This window comes from Cnephaeus nilssonii (assembly GCF_951640355.1).
Source record: "Cnephaeus nilssonii genome assembly, chromosome: 4".
NCBI classification, from domain to species: domain Eukaryota; kingdom Metazoa; phylum Chordata; class Mammalia; order Chiroptera; family Vespertilionidae; genus Cnephaeus; species Cnephaeus nilssonii.
In genome coordinates, this window is record NC_137075.1 from 45,895,557 (window position 1) to 45,914,947 (window position 19,391).

General features: G+C 42.3%; 1 protein-coding gene across 4 annotated transcripts in view; it reads right to left on the minus strand.

Moving 5' to 3' along the window:
• The window catches only part of UBR1 (ubiquitin protein ligase E3 component n-recognin 1), a 151,236-nt gene that overhangs the window by 116,015 nt on the left and 15,830 nt on the right, over positions 1 to 19,391 (minus strand). For all 4 annotated transcript variants that reach the window (XM_079769305.1, XM_079769303.1, XM_079769304.1 and 1 more), the window contains 3 exons: positions 16,481 to 16,559; positions 9,585 to 9,695; positions 1,006 to 1,136 (listed from right to left, as the gene is read on the minus strand). In XM_079769305.1, the coding sequence (XP_079625431.1) occupies positions 1,006 to 1,136; positions 9,585 to 9,695; positions 16,481 to 16,559 (321 nt within the window). The remainder of the gene's footprint in view (positions 1 to 1,005; positions 1,137 to 9,584; positions 9,696 to 16,480; positions 16,560 to 19,391) is intronic.

Below are 19,391 nucleotides of genomic sequence, written 5' to 3' on the forward strand. Positions count from 1 at the left end.
CAGGGGAAAGGGCCAATTCCTAATTCCTGCCATCAAACTTTTTTTATTGTTGTTGTTGTTGTTTTTAAAATATATTTTATTGATTTTTTACAGAGAGGAAGGGAAAGAGATAGTTAGAAACATCAATGAGAGAGAAACATCGATCAGCTGCCTCCTGCACACCTCCTACTGGGGATGTGCCTGCAACCAAGGTACATGCCCTTGACCGGAATCGAACCTGGGACCTTTCAGTCCGCAGGCAGATGCTCTATCCACTGAGCCAAACCGGTTAGGGCTGTTGTTTGTTTTTTAACAAACAACCTGAGGAACACACTGAGAGAGGAAGGGAGAGGGAGAGAGAACACACTGAGGAACAAACTGAGAGAGGAAGGGAGAGGGAGAGAGAGAGAGAAACATCAATCAATGATAGGAGAGAATCACTGACTGGCTACCTCCTGCACTCCCCCTACTGGGAATTGAGCCCACAATCTGGGCATGTGCCCTCACTGAGAATCGAACCATGACCTCCAGGTTCATGGGTTGATACTCAACCACTGAGCCACACTGGCCGGGCCATCAAACATTTTTTAATCTTAAAGACCTGGGCTAAAGGGAGAGACACTGTGCCCAAGTCCCTACCTTTGTTCACAAACCTCCTGGAAGCCTGGAAGTTGGTCCAGGCCAGTATCAAACTGGGCAACTTACTTCCCTACTGGGATAGTGGCTGCTAGGAACTTAGAAAATCATTTAGAACACGACCCCACAAATAGTTGTTTGTTTGTTTGTTTTTCGTAAAGGTCAGAAGATCCTGACTAGGCTCTTCTTTTTGGCTTAACTTCTGTTAACGCCTAGCAGAACATCTCATATAAAGGGACATTTTGGAAGTATTCCCAAAAGATAATTCTCTACAAAATTTGCATAATGGTAATAAGTTAAGCAGTAAATAACAAAAACATTTTTCCAACACTTATTTTGCAATATAAATAACAATAACTAAAACTTACAGCTTTTGAAAAATTTTCCCACCTTATTTGGAGTTCAGAAGGCAGTTCTTTTTCCTCTTCCCATATAGTCATTTCTACAATGTATTTTATCACTGAAGGGAACATTTTCCTGGCTTGGGCAATTACCTCCTCATTCAGCGAACAACGTAAATTCTGTAAGCAGAGAAAAACACACTACCAACATTGTATACAAATAAAATGGATAAAGAAGATACTGTTATTAATTTATAATATTTATGTATATTTATTTTTTTAAGATTTTTAAATTTATATTCTTTTTTTCTTAGAGAAACGAAGAGGGAGAGAAAGAGAAAAACATCAATGAAAGCAAAACGTCAATTAGCTAGCTGCCTCCTGCATGCCCCTTACTGGGGATTGAGCCCAAAACCTGGGCATGTGCCCTGACTGGGAATTGAACCTGCAACTTCTCAGTGCATGGGATGATACCAAACCAAGTGAGCCACACCAGCCAGGGCTATAATAATCTATAATAATAAAAGTATAATATGCTAATTAAACCGGACAGCCAAACAACCTTCTAGACGTCCTTCTGGATGACTTTCCGGAAGAAGCCGGGAATGGGAGGGCCGAGCCCCTTGCATGAATTTCGTGCATCAGTCCTCTAGTTATTTTAGTAAGTTCATTACACCATCCTCCAGGAATAAAATCGAGTTGACCTCAAGAAAGTTGCTATTCATATCAGTTTAGTTTAACTCCTTGTGGCCAAGTCGGTGCTACAGATAATAGAAAGGAAGGAGACAGGACCATGTCCTCTTCCCCCTCTTTTAGTGATGCTCTACCATATGAATGTTCTCTGCCTTTCTGAGTAGACTAACTATGATAATATCAGAGAACTACTGGTTAGCCCTTATAAGTTACAAAAATCTTTCTCACACCCTGGCCGGTGTGGCTCAGTTGGGCATCATTCCATGCACCAAAAGGTTGATGGTTCAATTTCTGGTCAGGGCATATGCCTGGGTTGTAGGCTTGATCTCCAGTGGGGGGCATGCAGGAGACAGAACGATGTTACATCAAGATTTCTTTTCTCCCTTCCTTTCCCTTCCTCTCTCTCTAAAAATTGATAAACTATTCTTAAAAAATTTTTTTTCTCATAATTTAAACTGATTCCCATAGCCACTCTGTAATAAAGGCAGAGAATTAATGACATTTAAAGGATAAGGAACCTATCCAAGGTCAAAGAGCCTGTAAATAATAGAAGCAAGACTAAACCCTGAGTCTTTTGACTCTCATAAAAAACTTTTTATTACAGAACATCACCTCCTTAATAAAACACTTGTTCAAACCAATCAGCTAAAAAAATGCATCCAAATGCTCTCATAAGCCATTATGGAAATGCAAATCAAAATCACAATGATATACCTCTTCACACCTGTTAGGATGACTATAACAAAAAAAGGCAAATAATAACAAGTGTTGGCAAGGATGTGTAAAAATCTGAACCCTTTTACACTACTGGCAGAAATGTAAAATGGTGCAGCCAATCTGGCAAAACAGTCTATAAGAGGTGTCCAAAATGTTAAGCATAGTTAACATATGACCCAGCCATTCCACTCCTAGGTATCTATCAAAGAGAAATTTAAAAATGTCTGCACCAAAACGTATATACAAATGATCATAGCAGCATTATTCTTAATAGCCAAAAAGTGGAAACACCCAAAAAGCCCCTCAACTGATAAATGGATAAGTAATATGTGGTATATATCTATACATTGGAATATTATTTGGTCATAAAAAGGAATGAAGTACATGCTACTACATGGATAAAGCTTGAAAACATGCTAGGTGAAAGAAGCCAATCACAAAAGACCACACATTATATCTTCCCATTTATAAAACACTAGAGGTTCAGTGCACAGATTCGTGCACTGGTGGGGTCCCTCAGCCTGGTCTGCAGGGATTGGGCAGAAACCGGCTCTCCAACATCCCCCGAGGGGTCCTGGATTGCGAGAGGGGGCAGACCAGGCTGAGGGACCCCACTGGTGCATTATCAGGGCAGGGGAGGGACCATGGGAGGGCTCCAGGGCGTGTCCGGCCATGTCTCGCCCAGTCCCAATCGGCCAGACCCAGCAGCAAGCTAACCTACCGGTCTGAGCATCTGCCCCCTGGTGGTCAGTGCGCGTCATAGCAACTGCTCAAACGAATGGTCGGACACTTAGCATATTAGGCTTTTATTATACAGGATGTCCAAACTCGGCAAATCTATAGAGACAAATTAATTGCCTAAGGCTGGGAAGTTAAAAAAAAAAAAAGGAGAGTGACTGCTAATAGGTATAGGGTTTCTTTGGAAGTGATGAAAATGTTCTATAATTGATTATGCTGACAGTTACACAACTCTATGAATACAATAAAAAAACCACTAAATTATACACTTTAAATGGGTGAATTTTCTTATATGGTATGCAAGTTATATCACAATAGCTTTATTTAAACAAAGGACTCAATTAGGAAAGAAAAAAATCGTAGTAGCTCTTTAAGACAAAAAATAAAATAAAAAAATAAAAATCCATGCCCTATCCGGTTTGGCTCAGTGAATAGAGTGTTGGCCTGCGGATTCAAGGGTCCCAGGTTCGATTCTAGTCAAGGGCATGTACCTTGGTTATGGGCACATACCAGTAGGGAGTGTGCAGGAGGCAGCTGATTGATGTTTCTCTCATCGATGTTTCTAACTCTCTCTCCCTCTCCCTTCCTCTCTGTAAAAAAAAAATCAACAAAATATTAAAAATAATAATTTGCATTTAACTGTATAAATACGAGCACAGAAAAATATTTTTAAAAAATCCAGTGGAAAGCCAGCATAAATTTGTGAGACACCTGGACAGTGTTGGCGAAGAACTGAGTTAATTCCTTGGTACTTTTGGAAAAATACACAAAGGGCTGCATATTAATAAATAGTAACTCTTCTGTTTCAGAAATATGAGATGTTTTTCCATGTATTTAGATATTTTAAAATTTCTTTCAACAATATTTTATAGTTTTCAGAATATACATTTCATACTTTTCTTAAATTTATTCCTAAATATTTTATCTCTTCGATACTAAAATAAATGAAATTTTTTCATTAATTTCATTTTCCGAGTATTCATTACAATGTATAGAAATACAAGTAATTTTTTTATTTTTTAATAAGACACTTTTTTGCTTTTTTTATATGTATATATTTTTTATTGATTTTAGAGAGGAAGGAAAAGGGAGAAATAGAAACATCAATGATGAGAGAGAATCACTGATCAGCTGCCTCCTGCATGCCCCTTACTGGGGATCGAACCCACAACCCAGGCATGTGCCCTTGACCAGAACTGAACCCACGACTCTTCAGTCCACAGGCCAACACTCTATCCACTGAGCCAAACCGGCTAGGGTAAAATACAAGTAATCTATCTATACAACAGAGGAATATGCAAATTAGCCAGGATGCCGTAACGTCACGACCGAACAGCAGGGACCTGAGGCTGCATGGCACCTGGCCTGGGCGAGGGAGTCAGGCCGCGCCCCCCACCCCACGGGGCTTGACAGGAGACCTCAAGCCACACCCCTGCCCTGGTGCCGGGCTGGGAGACCTCATGCCGCGACCCCCAGCCCTGGTACCAGGCCGGGAGAGGTCAGGCTGTGCCCATACCCCCAGCGCCGGGCCAAGGGACCTCAGGCTGTGCCCCCTGCCCAGCGGGGTTTGATGGGGGACCTCCGGCTGCAACCTTTGCCTGGCAGGGCTTAATGGGGGACCTGAGACTGCGCCCTCATACCCGGCGCTGGGCTAGGGGATCTGAGGCTGTGCCCCCCCACCCGGAGGGGCTTGAGGGGGTGGGGCCGGCTAGGTCTGGGTCTCACCCAATGGGGGTGGGGCCAGCCAGGTCTAGGTCTCCTGTGTTTTCGAAGCGTGTGCAGGTGGTAGGCGGGGACTTGACTCTAGGTCCTGCGGCATGCCAAGACTCTGACAGGAGAGAGATTTTCATATACATTTTACTAATTTTCTCTCATCTCTGACACTTCTATTATAGAGAAAGGGCAAATAGCAATATTAAAATATTTCCTCTAATTCCCTTTTAATGTGCATAAATTTTTTGCACTGGGCCACTAGTCCTATATAATAAAAGCCTAATATGCTAAGTGTCCAGTTGTACGTTCAAACCATCAAAGTGTAATCCTATCTAATAAAAGAGTAATATGCAAATTGACCGTACCTCTGCTATACCCACAAGCCATGCCCACCAGCCAATCAGGAGCGAGTATGCAAATTAACCCAACGAAGATGGCTGCGGCCACAGAGAAAGCAGGAGGCTTGCGTTTCCCCAGCAATGGAGGAAGCCAAGCTTTCCACCTGCCCTGGCAGGCCCAGGCCTCCACTCAAGGCTACAAAGTTTCAATTATAGAAGATAAATAAATCCCAACAAAAATGGCGGCAGTCACGGAGCTGGAGAGAGCAGGAGGCTTGAGTTTCCCCAGGCTACGGAGAAAGCCAAGCTTTCCGGCGGGCCCAGGCCTCCACTCAAGGCTACAAAGTTTCAATTACAGAAGATAAATAAATCCCAGATACCAGGGCCTCCGCTTGGGTCGCCAGGGGGCGTGACCGGCCTGCAAACCACCACAGGCCCCTCACCCAGACTGCCCCACACCCCAAGGGAACCCCCACCCTGATCCAGGACACCCTTCAGGGCAAACCAGCTGGCCCCCATCTGTGTACCAGGCCTCTATCCTATCTAATCCTATCTAATAAAAGAATAATATGCAAATTGATCATCACTCCAACACACAAGATGGCTGCCCCCATGTGGTCAAAGATGACTGCCCCCATGTGGACACAAGATGGCCACCACAAGATGGTCAGCAGGGGAGGACAGTGGGGAGGGACCAGGTCTGCAAGGGAGGGTAGTTGTAGGCCATCAGGCCAGCAGGGGAGGGCAGTTGGGGGGGACCAGGCCTGCAAGAGAGGGCAGTTGTGGGGGATCAAGCCTGCAGGGGAGGGCAATTAGGGGTGACCAGGCTGGCAGAGGAGGGAAGTTGGGGGCGATCAAGCCTGTAGGGGAGGGCAGTTAGGGGTGACCAGGCAGGCAGAGGAGGGAAGTTGGGGGCGACCGGGCCTGCAGGGGAGGGAAGTTAGGGGGGATCAGGCCTGCAGGGGAGGGCAGTTAGAGGTGACCAGGCCTGCAGGGGAGGGCAGTTAGGGGCAAACAGGCTGGCAGGGGAGCAGTTAGGCATAAATCAGGCTGGCAGGGGAGTGGTTAGGGGGTGATCAAGCTGGCAGGCAGAAGCGGTTAGGGGCAATCAGGAAGGCAGGCAGGCGAGCAGTTGGGAGCCAGCAGTCCTGGATTGTGAGAGGTATGTCCGACTGCCTGTTTAGGACCGATCCTACCTGAATCGGGCCTAAAAGGGCAGTCGGACATCCCTCGAGGGGTCCCAGATTGGAGAGGGTGCAGACTGGGCTGAGGAACACCCCCCCCCATGCATGAATTTCGTGCACCGGGCCTCTAGTATGCTAATAATACGCTAAGGCCACTAAAACCACTCGCTATGATGTGCACTGACCACCAGGGGCAGACACTCCGACCGGTAGGTTAGCTTGCTGCTAGCGTCTGGCCGATCAGGACTGAGTGAGTTGGGCCAGACACGCCCTAGAGCCCTCCTGCGGGCCCTCCCCAGCTGGCCAACCTCCTGCGTCCCTCCCTGGCCCTGATCATGCACTGGTGGAGTCCCTTGGCCTGGTCTGCGCCCTCTCGCAACCCAGGACCCCTCGGGGGATGTTGGAGAGGCAGTTTCTGCCTGATCCTGCAGGCCAGGCTGAGGAACCCCACTGGTGCACGAATTCGTGCACCAGGCCTCTAGTTTTTATATGATTACCTTATATCCTACTAGAGGCCCAGTGCATGAAATTCATGCATGGGGGTGGGGTGTGTGTCCCTCAACATAGCCTGCACCCTCTCCAATCTGGGACCCCTTGAGGGATGTCCAGTGGGATCGGGCCTACACAGGCAGTCAGACATCCCTCTCACAATCCAGGACTGCTGGCTCCCAACCACTCACCTTCCTGCCTGCCTGATTGCCCCTAACCGCTTCTGCCTGCCAGCCTGATCACCCCCTAACCACTCTTCTGCCAGCCTGATCGACGCCTAACTGCTCCCCTGCTGGCCCAATTGCCCCTAACTGCCCTACCTGCTTACCTGGTCGCCCCCAACTGCCCTCCCCTATAGGCCTGTTCACCCCTAACTGCCCTCCCCCGCTGGCCTGGTTGCCCCCAACTGCCTTCCTATGCCAGCCTGGTCACCCCCAACTGCCCTCCCCTGCTGGCCTGATCGCCCACAACTGCCCTCCCCTGTAGGCCTGACCACCCACAACTGTCCTCCCCTGCTGGCCATCTTGAGGCGGCCATCTTTGACCACATGGGGGCGGCCATCTTGTGAGTTGCAGTGACAGTCAATTTGCATATTACCTCTTTATTATATAGGAAAATCTTGCTGAATTGATTTATTAGTTCTAATTAATTTTTAATGGATTCCTTAGGATATTCTATATATTTTATATAAATTATGTCATCTGTAAATAGAGCTAGTTTTACTTCTTCCTTTCTAATATGTATGTCTTTTATTTCTTTTTTCTTGACAAACTGCCCTGGCTAGAACCTCAAGTACAATAATGAATAGATATAGCAAGAACAGAATCTTGGTCTTCTTCCTGATGTTAGGGAGACAGCATCCAGTATAATTACAGCTGTGTGTTTTTCCTAGATGCCCTCTATCAGGTTTAGAAGGTTTCCTTCTATTAAATTTAAGTCTTTTTTATCATGAAAGTGTGTTGGAATTAGTTAAATGCTTTTGCTGCATCTTTTGTGATCATACGGTTTTATTTTTTATTCTATTTATATGGTGTATTGCAGTAACTGATTTTCAGGTGTTAAGCTATGTACTGTATTTTACATCAGATGATGCTCATTATGCCACATCAACCCACTATTAGCAGTGATTCATGACTGGTTTCAGGAATGATAGTATGATATCTCCATTGTAAAGTTTCATTTTTTTCTCTTATGACTAGCAAGTAATCTATGAGATGACAATTTAGAACCATGTGAATATTGTTCCTTATCAACTCAAGTCTCAAGGGTTTTCACATCCATTAATGATCCTCATTTATTATATATTTCCTTAGGGCTTGCAAAACGTTGCTTTTTCTTATTCTAGTATCCCTTTTCTACTAGTTAGTATTCGTCTAGAAAAAAGAGCTTTGACCTAGCCAGTTTGGCTCAGTGGATAGAGCACTGGCCTGCAGACTGAAGGGTCCTGTTCAATTCTGGTCAAGGGTACATGCCCTGGTGCGGATTCGATCCCCAGAAGGAGGCGTGCAGGAGGCAGCTGATCAATGATCCTCTCTCATAATTGATGTTCTCTCTCTCTCTCTCTCTCTCTCTCTCTCTCTCTCTCTCTCTCTCTCTCTCTCCCCCTCTCCCTTCCTCTCTGAAATCAATAAAAATATATAAAAAAAAAAAAAGAAGAAGAGCTTTGCCTCATCAACTGGAAATACTTGTTTACCATGAGACACAATTCCTACCAATTTTTAGAGTAAAGAATTGATACAATAATCACTACGATAGCAACAAACTTCATCTTTGTATTTATTTCTGTTTCTTATATATGTTTCATTGGGAACTCACGGATTTTTATATCTTCAATATGAGTTAATCAATTGTTATGGTTATTTGTTATTATTTTTTGATGCTATAATTGTCCAACTCAGGTCAATGGAAGTCCTTTCAAGTTGTGTTCTTCTTTTGACATAAACCCATCCTTATAAGCTTATGTATTCCCTAAGTTCTAGAATCTAGTATTTTCACAGCAATCCCTGATTGCATTTAATGGAAAATGGTACTTAAAGAGATCAAAATCTGGGCCCTGGGGTGTTCACTGCTTTAGGGTTATCTGGAACAGTTTAAAAGAGTACAAAAACTCTTTATTCTTGAAGTTTTGAAAAGAATTCCTCTGTGAAACTAATTGAACATGGCATTTTTAAAGAAAGTATTGTCTTGTGACAATTTTCTAAATTTCTTCAAAGCTTACAAATAGTTCAAGTGTTCTGTTTATTAATAAATTGGCATTTTATACTGTTTGATAAAGTAATACATTTTCAAATGTATTTATTGTCATCTAAAGAGTTTTTTATAATCCTTACAATTCCCCTTCTGTGATTGTATCATTATTTCCTCATTTTCCTTTCTAATTATCTATATCTGAGTTGGCTCAATTCTTTTTTTCTTGATTAGGATGTATAGCAGATAATCAATTTGTTGATTTTTTTTAAGGAAAGTAATTATTAAATTTATGTGTCAGTTCTACTGTTTCCTAATTTATTACATTTGGCTTCCAACAATAATTACTTACATTTGTTCCTTTAGGCTTAAATATGTATTGTTCACTCTTATGAAATTGACTGCTTAACAAAAAGTATTCTGAGTTAACTTTTCATTATGAAATCACTATTAGGATTCTCAATGGAATTCAGTTTAACCCATACACAAAACATTTATTTCTATCTAATTTCAGCAAGCTTAAAGTAGTTAGCATTTTTTATTTAAAAAACAACAACTAATATTCTTACCTCTTTTGTAGTAGCTGCTGCTCCAGGTTCATGACTTATACAAAAAGGGCCAGTTTTCCATGCCTCTGTGTCTCCACAGTCACAAAATCCTCCTCCAGTAGAAGTATGCATCTAATAAGTGAAAAGTGAGTTTGTCTTGATTTCAAAACATATTACAAAGCAAGGAAGAATGACACAGATAACTCAAATAATAAATGTTCCCTAATACTTCTACCTTAATTGTATTTAATGTAATGGAAACTGAATATGTAAAAAACCTGAATACTAACCACAACAAAAATGGATCTTCAAATTTGATAAATTTTTTAAATATACTCTAATTTTTAAATAATAGCTTTTAAATTTTTGTAGTAATGGAGAAGAGATTGTGAAGTGTGCAAAAAAATAATCTACACAATTCCCAGAATGCTTCAGTAATGAGAATTTCTAATTAAACAGACATTTTAAAATAATTATAATGATACTTATATTGTACTTAAGAAATGTAAAAAGTATTTTCATCTATTTGGTGTCTTACAGCAACTAAAATGATTTACATTTTTCCTTTGAGAGTTCTTGCAGAAAAAATTATCAAAAATATATTAAGCCAGACAGAGAATGACAATGGCCTGATTCTGAATTCCCTGACTGGGAATCGAACCATGACCTTCTGGTTCATGGGTCGATGCTCAACAACTGAGCCACACTGGCTGGGTACCTAATTTTGTTCTTGAGTTGTTTGTGCTAACTTACATTCCCATTAAAAGGATATATTTCGGAATTGATCACACTGGGTGAGTTTTTCTCAGTTACTCATGGGCCCTCATGCCCAGGTTAAAGGCTCAATCCCCAGTAGGGGCATGCAGGAGGCAGCTGATCAATGATTCTCTCTCACCATTGATGTTTGTATCCCTCTGTTCATCTCCCTTCCTCTCTCTGAAATCAATAAAAATATATTAAAAACAAAAGAACATTAGGCAAAAATCTATCAAAATTTTAAATGCACATACTGTTCAATCCAGAAAATCTACCTCTAAGAATCTAGCCTTAGGCATTCTTGAATATATACACTGAACTATATGAAAATAAAGACATATGTACACTTCAATATTTGTTGATCAGTGGAAAACTGAAAACAATATAATTGTTTATACAAAGTGGATGCGTTAAATATATGATGATATATTCCCACAAAGGAATACATGCGGCAATTAAATAAGACAAGAGAAGGGATGAGAGACACAAATATAAATACATCATTGTAATTTAGTAAATATAGAGACATACACAGGAATGGAACAGAGAAAAAGAACATTATTATATGTATCAACATAGAATTATACCCAGGATATACTGTTAAAAACAAGTTGCAAAATAGAATATACAGTAGGATCCCATTTATATACACACACACAAATACCTCTCTAAATATACAAATATATGTATGTCTGTCTGCATGTTTATAAATACATGTTTGTAAATAAAAAAAGATCTGTAAGGATGTACAGTAAAGTGTGTTTAGTTTAACGAAGAAAGTACATGGGGGCAGAAAGACAAATATAATTTTTATTTATATTCTGTTGTGTTATTTGAAATTTTAAAGGTAAGTTTTATTATATTGCCTAGGTAAATAAACATTTTTTAACACTGCTGTGTTTCAAAGATAATCCTCCTATATAATAAAAGCCTAATATGTTAAGTGTCTGGTAGTCTGTTCAACTAATCAAAGCATAATATGCTAATGATGTGCCAAGACAGCTCAACTGCTCACTATGACAGGCACTGACCACCAGGGAGCAGACAGTCGACCAGTTGACCAGTAGCTATGATGTGCACTGACCACCAGGGGGCAGACGCTCCGACCAGTAGGTTAGCTTGCTGCTGGGGTCCGGCCTATCATGACTGAGACAAGCCGGACACACCCTGGAGCCCTCCCGCAATCCCTCCCAGGCTGGCCAACCCCCCCGCAACCCTCCCCAGCCCCAATCGTACATCGGTGGGGTCCCTCAGCCTGGTCTGTGCCCTCTCGCAATCCTGGACCCCTTGGGGTCGGAGAGCCCATTTCCACCCAATCCCACAGGCCAGGCCGAGGGACCCCACTGGTGCACAAATTCGTGCACCGGGCCTCTAGTATCTATACAATAAAAGCCTAAGCGACTGTTACAATGTAACAACCAGAATGACCAGTTGCTATGATGCACACTGACCACGAGGGGGCAGACACTCAATGCAGGAGCTGCCTCCTGGTAGTCAGTGCACTCCCACAGGAGGAGTGCTGCTCAGCCAGAAGCCGGGTGCACGGCTGGCGAGCACAGCGGCGGTGGCAGGAGCCTCTCCTGCCTCCGCGGCAGTGCTAAGGAGCAGCAAGCCGAGTGGTAAGGAGCAGCAAGCAGGTGGGCAATAAGGAATGAGGGATCCCAGATTGCAAGAGGGATGTCCACCTGCTGGATTAGGCCCAATCTCCTGAGGGGTCCTGGACTGCAAGAGGGTGCAGGCTGGGCTGAGAGACCCCTCCCACCCCCAGTGCACAAATTTTGTACACCAGGCCTCTAGTATGTATATAAATTCTCATCATGTAAGATTACAACAGGCTGATGTTAAAATAGACCCAAATAGTTATTTTTATAATTAAAACTCAGATATCATCAGCTCTGCCTATGATTTAGTGCTTTTGATCCTAACACTTTATTTCCACACATGTTTGTTGAAAGCCTCTATGTCCCAAGTACTATGACAGACATAGGAGGTATAAAGCATATGAGATCTGGACCTTGTCCTGGAGAGCTTACAGTCAGGTAGGGATGAAAGACACAAATATAAATACATCACTGTCATTTAGTAAATATAGAGACATACACAGAAGCGGAACAGAGAAAAAAGAACATTGTTAGTGAGCTTTGTTTTCTTCTCCAGGTTTATTCTAATTGACTCTAGACTATGTTCCAAAAAAGAGTGCCAAGATTACAAGCCGGCTTGGTTTTCAGTATTAACTTCCAAGATACAAGAAGACCCTAGTTAGGTGAACTCGGCTACTATTTTGGTTCTACTTGATAAAAGTCATATTATTCTGATCTTGGCTACTTAAAATTTATTCTACTCTTCAAATCAAAGACCTTGGTCCTGTCAGCAAGAACGACTGCAAAATAAACTGCCAAAGACCTTGTTCCTATTATCCAGGATGATAGCAAAGTATAGTAGCAATGCAAGGGTATTCCATATTCACCATTCCAAAATAAGGTAAGAGAAACAACATTAAGAACAATAAAATAATTTCATTTCAATAGTGACAATAAAATTATTTTAAAAGTTGGGTTCAGTTATAAGTTTCTATTAAGAGGTTTCTGCAGGTCCTGCAGGTTTCTGCACTGCTGATTTGTACTACATTTGTATTAAGAACCTTTAAAAGTTCACTTTAAAAAAATAGAACTAAAATTATTTTTTAGAGCAGTTGGTTTAAAGGAAAATTGAGCAGAAAATATCAAGTTCACAGATAGCCCTTCTTCCCCCAATCCTACAGTGTTTCCTGTATTAATAAGAACTTGCATTAGTGTGTTACATCCTACCTAATAAAATAGTAATATGCAAATTGACTGCACCTTCGCTACGCCCAAACCACGCCCACCAGCCCAAGCCACACCCACCAGCCAATCAGGGCGAGTATGCAAATTACCCAACAAAAATGGCGGTTAATTTGCATATGCTGAGGGAGGGAGGAGTGAAGACTGAAGACAACTTAGAAGGAAGAGGGAGGAAAAGTGGAAAGCAAGGTGGCTGCCAGAGGGAAGGGCGGGGCGGGGCGGAGCGGGGCGGAGCCAGGCGGGTGGCAGCGGCGCGCGGGAGCAGGCGTGGCGGCTGTAATGGCGGTGGCAGCGGCAGCGCACGAGGCCGCAGCGGCCACTTGCAGGATTCTTCCTGCAAATGGGCTACTAGTCCTATCTAATAATAGACAGATATGCAAATTGACCGTACCTCCAACACTCCCACAAGCCACGCCCACCATCCAATCAGAATGAGTATGCAAATTAACCCAAACCAAGATGGCTACAGCCACAGAGAGCAAGGTTTCCTAGGTAACAGAGGAAGGCAAGCTTTCTACCAGCCTTTGCAGGCCTAAGCCTCCACTCAAGCTACAAAGTTTCAATTATAGAAGGTAAACAAATTCAAACAAATGGCGGCAGAATGGAGCTTGAGAGAGCAGGCCAGGGTTGCCGCCGGCAACAGGGGAAAGCTTTGCACCCTGGCCGGGCCCACCCGCTTAAGGCAACAAAGTTTCAATTATAACCCCAACACAAATGGCTGCCGGCCTCGGAGGGAGCCCCAGGCTTGGCTCTGCTCCAGGCTACAAAGTTTCAATTGTAGAAGGAAAATAAATTCCAGATACCAGGGCCTCTGCTTGCGTTGCCAGGGGGTGTGGCCAGCCTGCAAACCACCACAGGCCCCTCGCTCAGGCCACCCCACGCCCCAAGGGAACCCCACCCTGATCAGGGACACCCTTCAGGGCAAACCAGCTGGCCCCCACCCCTGTACCAGGCCTCTAACCTATCTAATAAAAGAGTACTATGCAGATTGATCATCACTGCAACACACAATATAGCTGCCCCATGTGGTCAAAGATCCTGCCCCCATGTGGACACAAGATGGCCACCACAAGATGGCCAGCAGGAGAGGGCAGTTGGGAGGCACCGGCCTGCAAGGGAGGGCAGTTGAGAAGGACCAGGCCTTCAAGGGAGGGCAGTGGGAGGTGATCAACCCTGCAGGAGAGGGCAGTTAGGGGTAACCAGGCCGGCAGAGGAGGGAAGTTGGGGGCAAACAGGCTGGCAGCAGAGTGGTTAGGGGGTGATCAGGCTGGCAGGCAGAAGCGGTTAGGGGCAATCAGGAAGGCAGGCAGGCAAGCAGTTGGGAGCCAGCAGTCCTGGATTGTGAGAGGGATGTCCGACTGCCCGTTTAGGCCCGATCCCGATCGGGCCTAAACGGGCAGTCGGACATCCCTTGTGGGGTCCCAGATTGGAGAGGGTACAGGCTGGGCTGAGGGACAACCCCCCTCCGTGCACGAATTTCGTGCACCGGGCCTCTAGTTTGTTATAATTGAGGAGTGTAACCAATAATGAAATATGTAAATTCCACCAGTGATTAGCTTGTAATCCTGGGAAAACATTTTAACCACACTATATTCTAGGCTTCTCAATCTGTTTTTCCTTGTGCACAATAAAAACAATATTTATAACCTATATCTATTGCCCAGCACTTCCTGAGCTTGAAGCAATAATATTTAGGCCAATCTAAAAACATAAACAGCACTTTCAACTCTATGGAAGACACAGTCTACATAAAACTTTAGGCATGTTACATGTCCAAAAAGAAACATCAGTCCTGGCCGATTTGGCTCAGTGGATAGAGTGTCAGCCTGTGGACCGAAGGGTCCTGGTTTGATTCCAGTCAAGGGCACGTACCTCGGTAGTAGGCGCCTCCCCTGCCTGGGCCTTGATCAGGACAAGTGCAGGAGGCAACCAATCGATGTGTTTCTCTCACATCGATAGTTCTCTCTGTCTTTCCCTCTCCCTAAAAAGCAATGGGAAAATATCCTTGGGTGAGGATTTTTTTAAAATACACAAAAAGAAACACCAGTTATTATGTTTGTCTAAGCCCACAGTAAAGAACTAATACTATTACTTGAGAAGTATATTTCAGCTCAAAATTACAAGGTTGTCTAAAAATGTAACAGGAAAGGAAAAAGCCCTCAACCTCATTAGTAATTAGGAAAATTAAATTAAGAGCACAATGTGATACTATTATATAACCATCAGATTGGCTAAAATTAAAAAGACACCAAATCTTGCAAAAATGTGGAGCAATGGCAACTCTCATAAACTGCTGCCATAAATTGGTATAACCACTTTGGAAAACAGTCTGACGTTAACTATTATGACTGAAGATTCATATACTCTAGAACTCAGCAATTCTATTCCAGATAAATAGCCCAGAAAAACTACTGTACATGTATACCAAAACGTACAAATAAGAATGTTCATAGCAGAATTGTTCATAATAACCACAAATTAGAAGCAGTGTGCACTATCCATATACAGCACAATAAAACAATATGGATTACTGAGCATTATAAGGTCAATGGACAAATTACAGCTACACACATAATGCTGAATGAAAGAAGTCAACTCAAAAGCAAAAAGATACAGTATGACTCCACCTATATAAAGTTCAAAAACAGATAAAACTTGCCCTAACTGGTTTGGCTCAGTGGAGAGAGTGTCATCCTGGGAACTAAAGGGTCCTGAGTTAGATTTTTGTCAAGGGCACATGCTGGACAAGGCTCAATCCCCCGTGGGGATGTGCAGGAGGTAGTCAATCAATGATTCTCTCTCATCACTGATGTCTCTATCTCTCTCCCTCTTCCTTCCTCTCTGAAATCAATAAAATATATATTTAAAACACACACACACACACACACACACACACACACACACACACATACACACACAAAGATAAAACTATTCAATATGATTTGAGTGATAAGCTAAAAGGGAAATAAAGGACAAGTTATTGTGAGGGGTGAGAGAAAGATTGTGATCCAGGAAGAACAAATGGGAGGAGGCCTCTGAGAGCAGACAATGTCTTATTTCTTGACCTTAGTAGTGGTTATATGAGTGTTGACTTTATAGTTATTCTTTAAGCTGTTCATATACCGTATACAATCTTTTATATAAATGTGATATACTCACAAAAAATTGTATGGGACTACCTCTTGAGATAGATGTCCCATCACATAATATGTTTAATCAAGGCTAAAGGTACACATATCCAAACTGCAATAGCAGGAATTCAAGTACTGGTCAGGAATATGAATTAGGTGGCCAACAGATTCCTGCTAATCTAGATATTTTACGGCTCTATTTTCATACCTTATAACGATGATTTTTATGAACACTGTTCTGGAAGCAGTCCATACAGAGTACACATGTTGGATCAATTGCACAATCCCTGAAAAAGATTAAAAATCAGAATCCAAAATTTAGATTACTCCCACTGATGCTTAAGGACTATAATGTAATGTGAATGTGTTTCCTATATGATCCACAAACTGATTATGAAAATGCTTCAAAAACTAAATTTCAAATAATTTTAGCCATAGTTGAATGTTTAAGTTTGGATATTTCGTTTTGTTTCTTAAATCATTCTCATTACTTTGAGTTTGCACAGGGTTTCAAACTGTTAAGATACACTTCAAAATTAGTTTTATGAAAAAGTGATTAACTTTAAAAAAGTTATTTGCCATCATCTTACCCTATTACATTTACAAACACTTTACAAACAATGAGTGTTCAATGGTAAATAAAGCTTGGATAAAGACAAAAGTCATTAGAATGTAAGCATCATAAGGGCAGGAATTTCTATTTATTTTTAAAAAATTTTATTTATTGATTGATTTTAGAGACAGAGGAAGGGCGGGAGAGAGAGAGAAACACTGAATTGTTTCACTTATTTTTGCAGGCATTGGTTGATTCTTGTATGTGCCCTGATGTGGGACCGAACCCGCAACCTTCATTATCAGGACAATGCTGTAACCAACTGAACTACCTGGCCAGCATTCTATTTATTTTATACTAGAGGCCCAGTGCACAAAATCATGCACACGTGGGGTCCCTCAGCCTGGCCGGCGATCGGGGCCGATCAGGGCAGTCTTGCCCAGTCCCAATCGGCTGATTGAGGCTGGCCGGCCGGGGAGGGACCGCGGGAGGGCTCCAGGGTGTGTCCAGCCCTCTGGCCTAGTCCTGATCACCCAGTCCCGATTGGACAGACCCCAGCAGCAAGCTAACCTACTGGTATGCCCCCTGGTGGTCAGTACGCGTCACAGCAACTAATTGAGCGGTTGACCTAACGGTGGACTGATAGGTCGGACACTTAGCATATTACGCTTTTATTATAGAGGATATTGATATGTCCCAAACACCTTAAAACAGTGCCTGCTACATGTTAGGTATTGAACTAATATTTATTGAATGAATGAAATTCAATCTCTCTTCATTTCTTCCCTAACAACAGCTTTAAAAATGTACTATTTTATTTAATATTTTCAGGAAAACACTGAGGACAATATACAGTAAGTCCTCACTTAAGGTCACCTATAGGTTCTTTGACTTTAAGTGAAACAACATATAACAAAACCAATTTCAGCCCTGGCTGAGTGGTTCAGTTGGTTGGAACATCGTCTGGTACACTAAAAGGTTGCAGAGGTTCAATTCCCAGTCAGGGCACATACCTAGGTTGAGGGTTCAATCCCTAGTCAAAGCACGTATGGGAGGCAACCAATTGATATTGTTCTCTAACATCAATGTCTCTCTCTCCCTCTCTCTCTCTCCCTCCCTCTCTCTCTCTCTCTCTCTCTCTCAAAATCAATTTTAAAATACATATCCTCAGGTGAGGATTAAAAAAACAACAACACACAGACCAAAAATATAATTTTACAATAGGCTAATTGAAATAAACAAGAGTTAAGTTCCTATGGCATCTTATCATTATAATGAACAACATTGAACAAAATGTTATTTGAGGACCTGCTATAAATTAGTGCAAAATTAATTTTTTAAAAAAATATTTTTTTATTGATTTCAGAGAGGAAGAGAGAGGGAGAGAGAGAAAGAAACATCAGTGATGAGAGAGAATCATTGGTTGGCTGCCTCCTGCATGCCCCCCACTGGGGATCAAGCCCGCAACACAGGCATGTGCCCTTGACCAGAATTAAACCTGGGACCTTCAGTCCGCAGGCTAATGCTCTATCCACTGAGCTAAACCGGTTAGGGCTGCAAAATTAATTTTTTTAAAATATATCTTATTGATTTTTTACAGAGATGAAGAGAGAGGGATAGAGAGCTAGAAACATCGATGAGAGAGAAACATCGATCAGCTGCCTCTTGCACACCCCCTACTGGGGATGTGCCCGCAACCAAGGTACATGCCCTTGACCGGAATCAAACCTGGGACCCTTGAGTCCGCAGGCTGACGCTCTATCCACTGAGACAAACCGGTTTCAGCTGCAAAATTAATTTTTAAAATATTTTATTTAAAAGAGTTGAAGATATGGAATTGAAAGTTTTAAAAATGAATATTAAAAGAGTAATAGGAAATAAAAATTGCCTAACAATGTTCTCTAAAATGTATATGATCTACTGACCTATTTAGAGCAGGATTTCTAAACCTCAACAGTACTGAAGTTTTGAACCAGATAGTTGTCAGACGTACAGAAGACTGTCCTGTGTATTGTAGGATGTTTAAGCAGCAACCCTGGTCTCTACCCACTAGTACCATTTCCTCAGTTGTGACGATTTGAAATGCCTCCATGTGCCCTAGCCAGTATGGCTCATCCTGGTTAGGGCACATGCCCAAGTTGCAGGCTAGATCCCCAATTGGGGCCTGCAGGAGGCATCCAATCAATGTTTCTCTTTCATTGATGTTTCCCTCACCCTTCCTTTTTCTCTAAAAACATCAATAAAAACACATGTATTTTTTAAATGTCTCCATGACACTTTTGGAGAAATAGGGTCTACAAATGTCTACTATGCTTTAGTTGAACCTGATTGGGCTTCAGCTGAAAAATACATAAGATAAATGAACCATACCATGCTATACAGCAAAACAGTGTACAAAATACATAAGCTGACTTTTTCCTGATGAAAGAATTGGATAAAAAGATAGTATGTTCTAAACAACTATTAACTAAATATAAACCAGTCAAACCTAGAATTACAGTAAAGCCAAAAAAAATTTCTGTATTTATAAAGTTTAAAAAGTTACACTTCTAATCTAACCTAAACT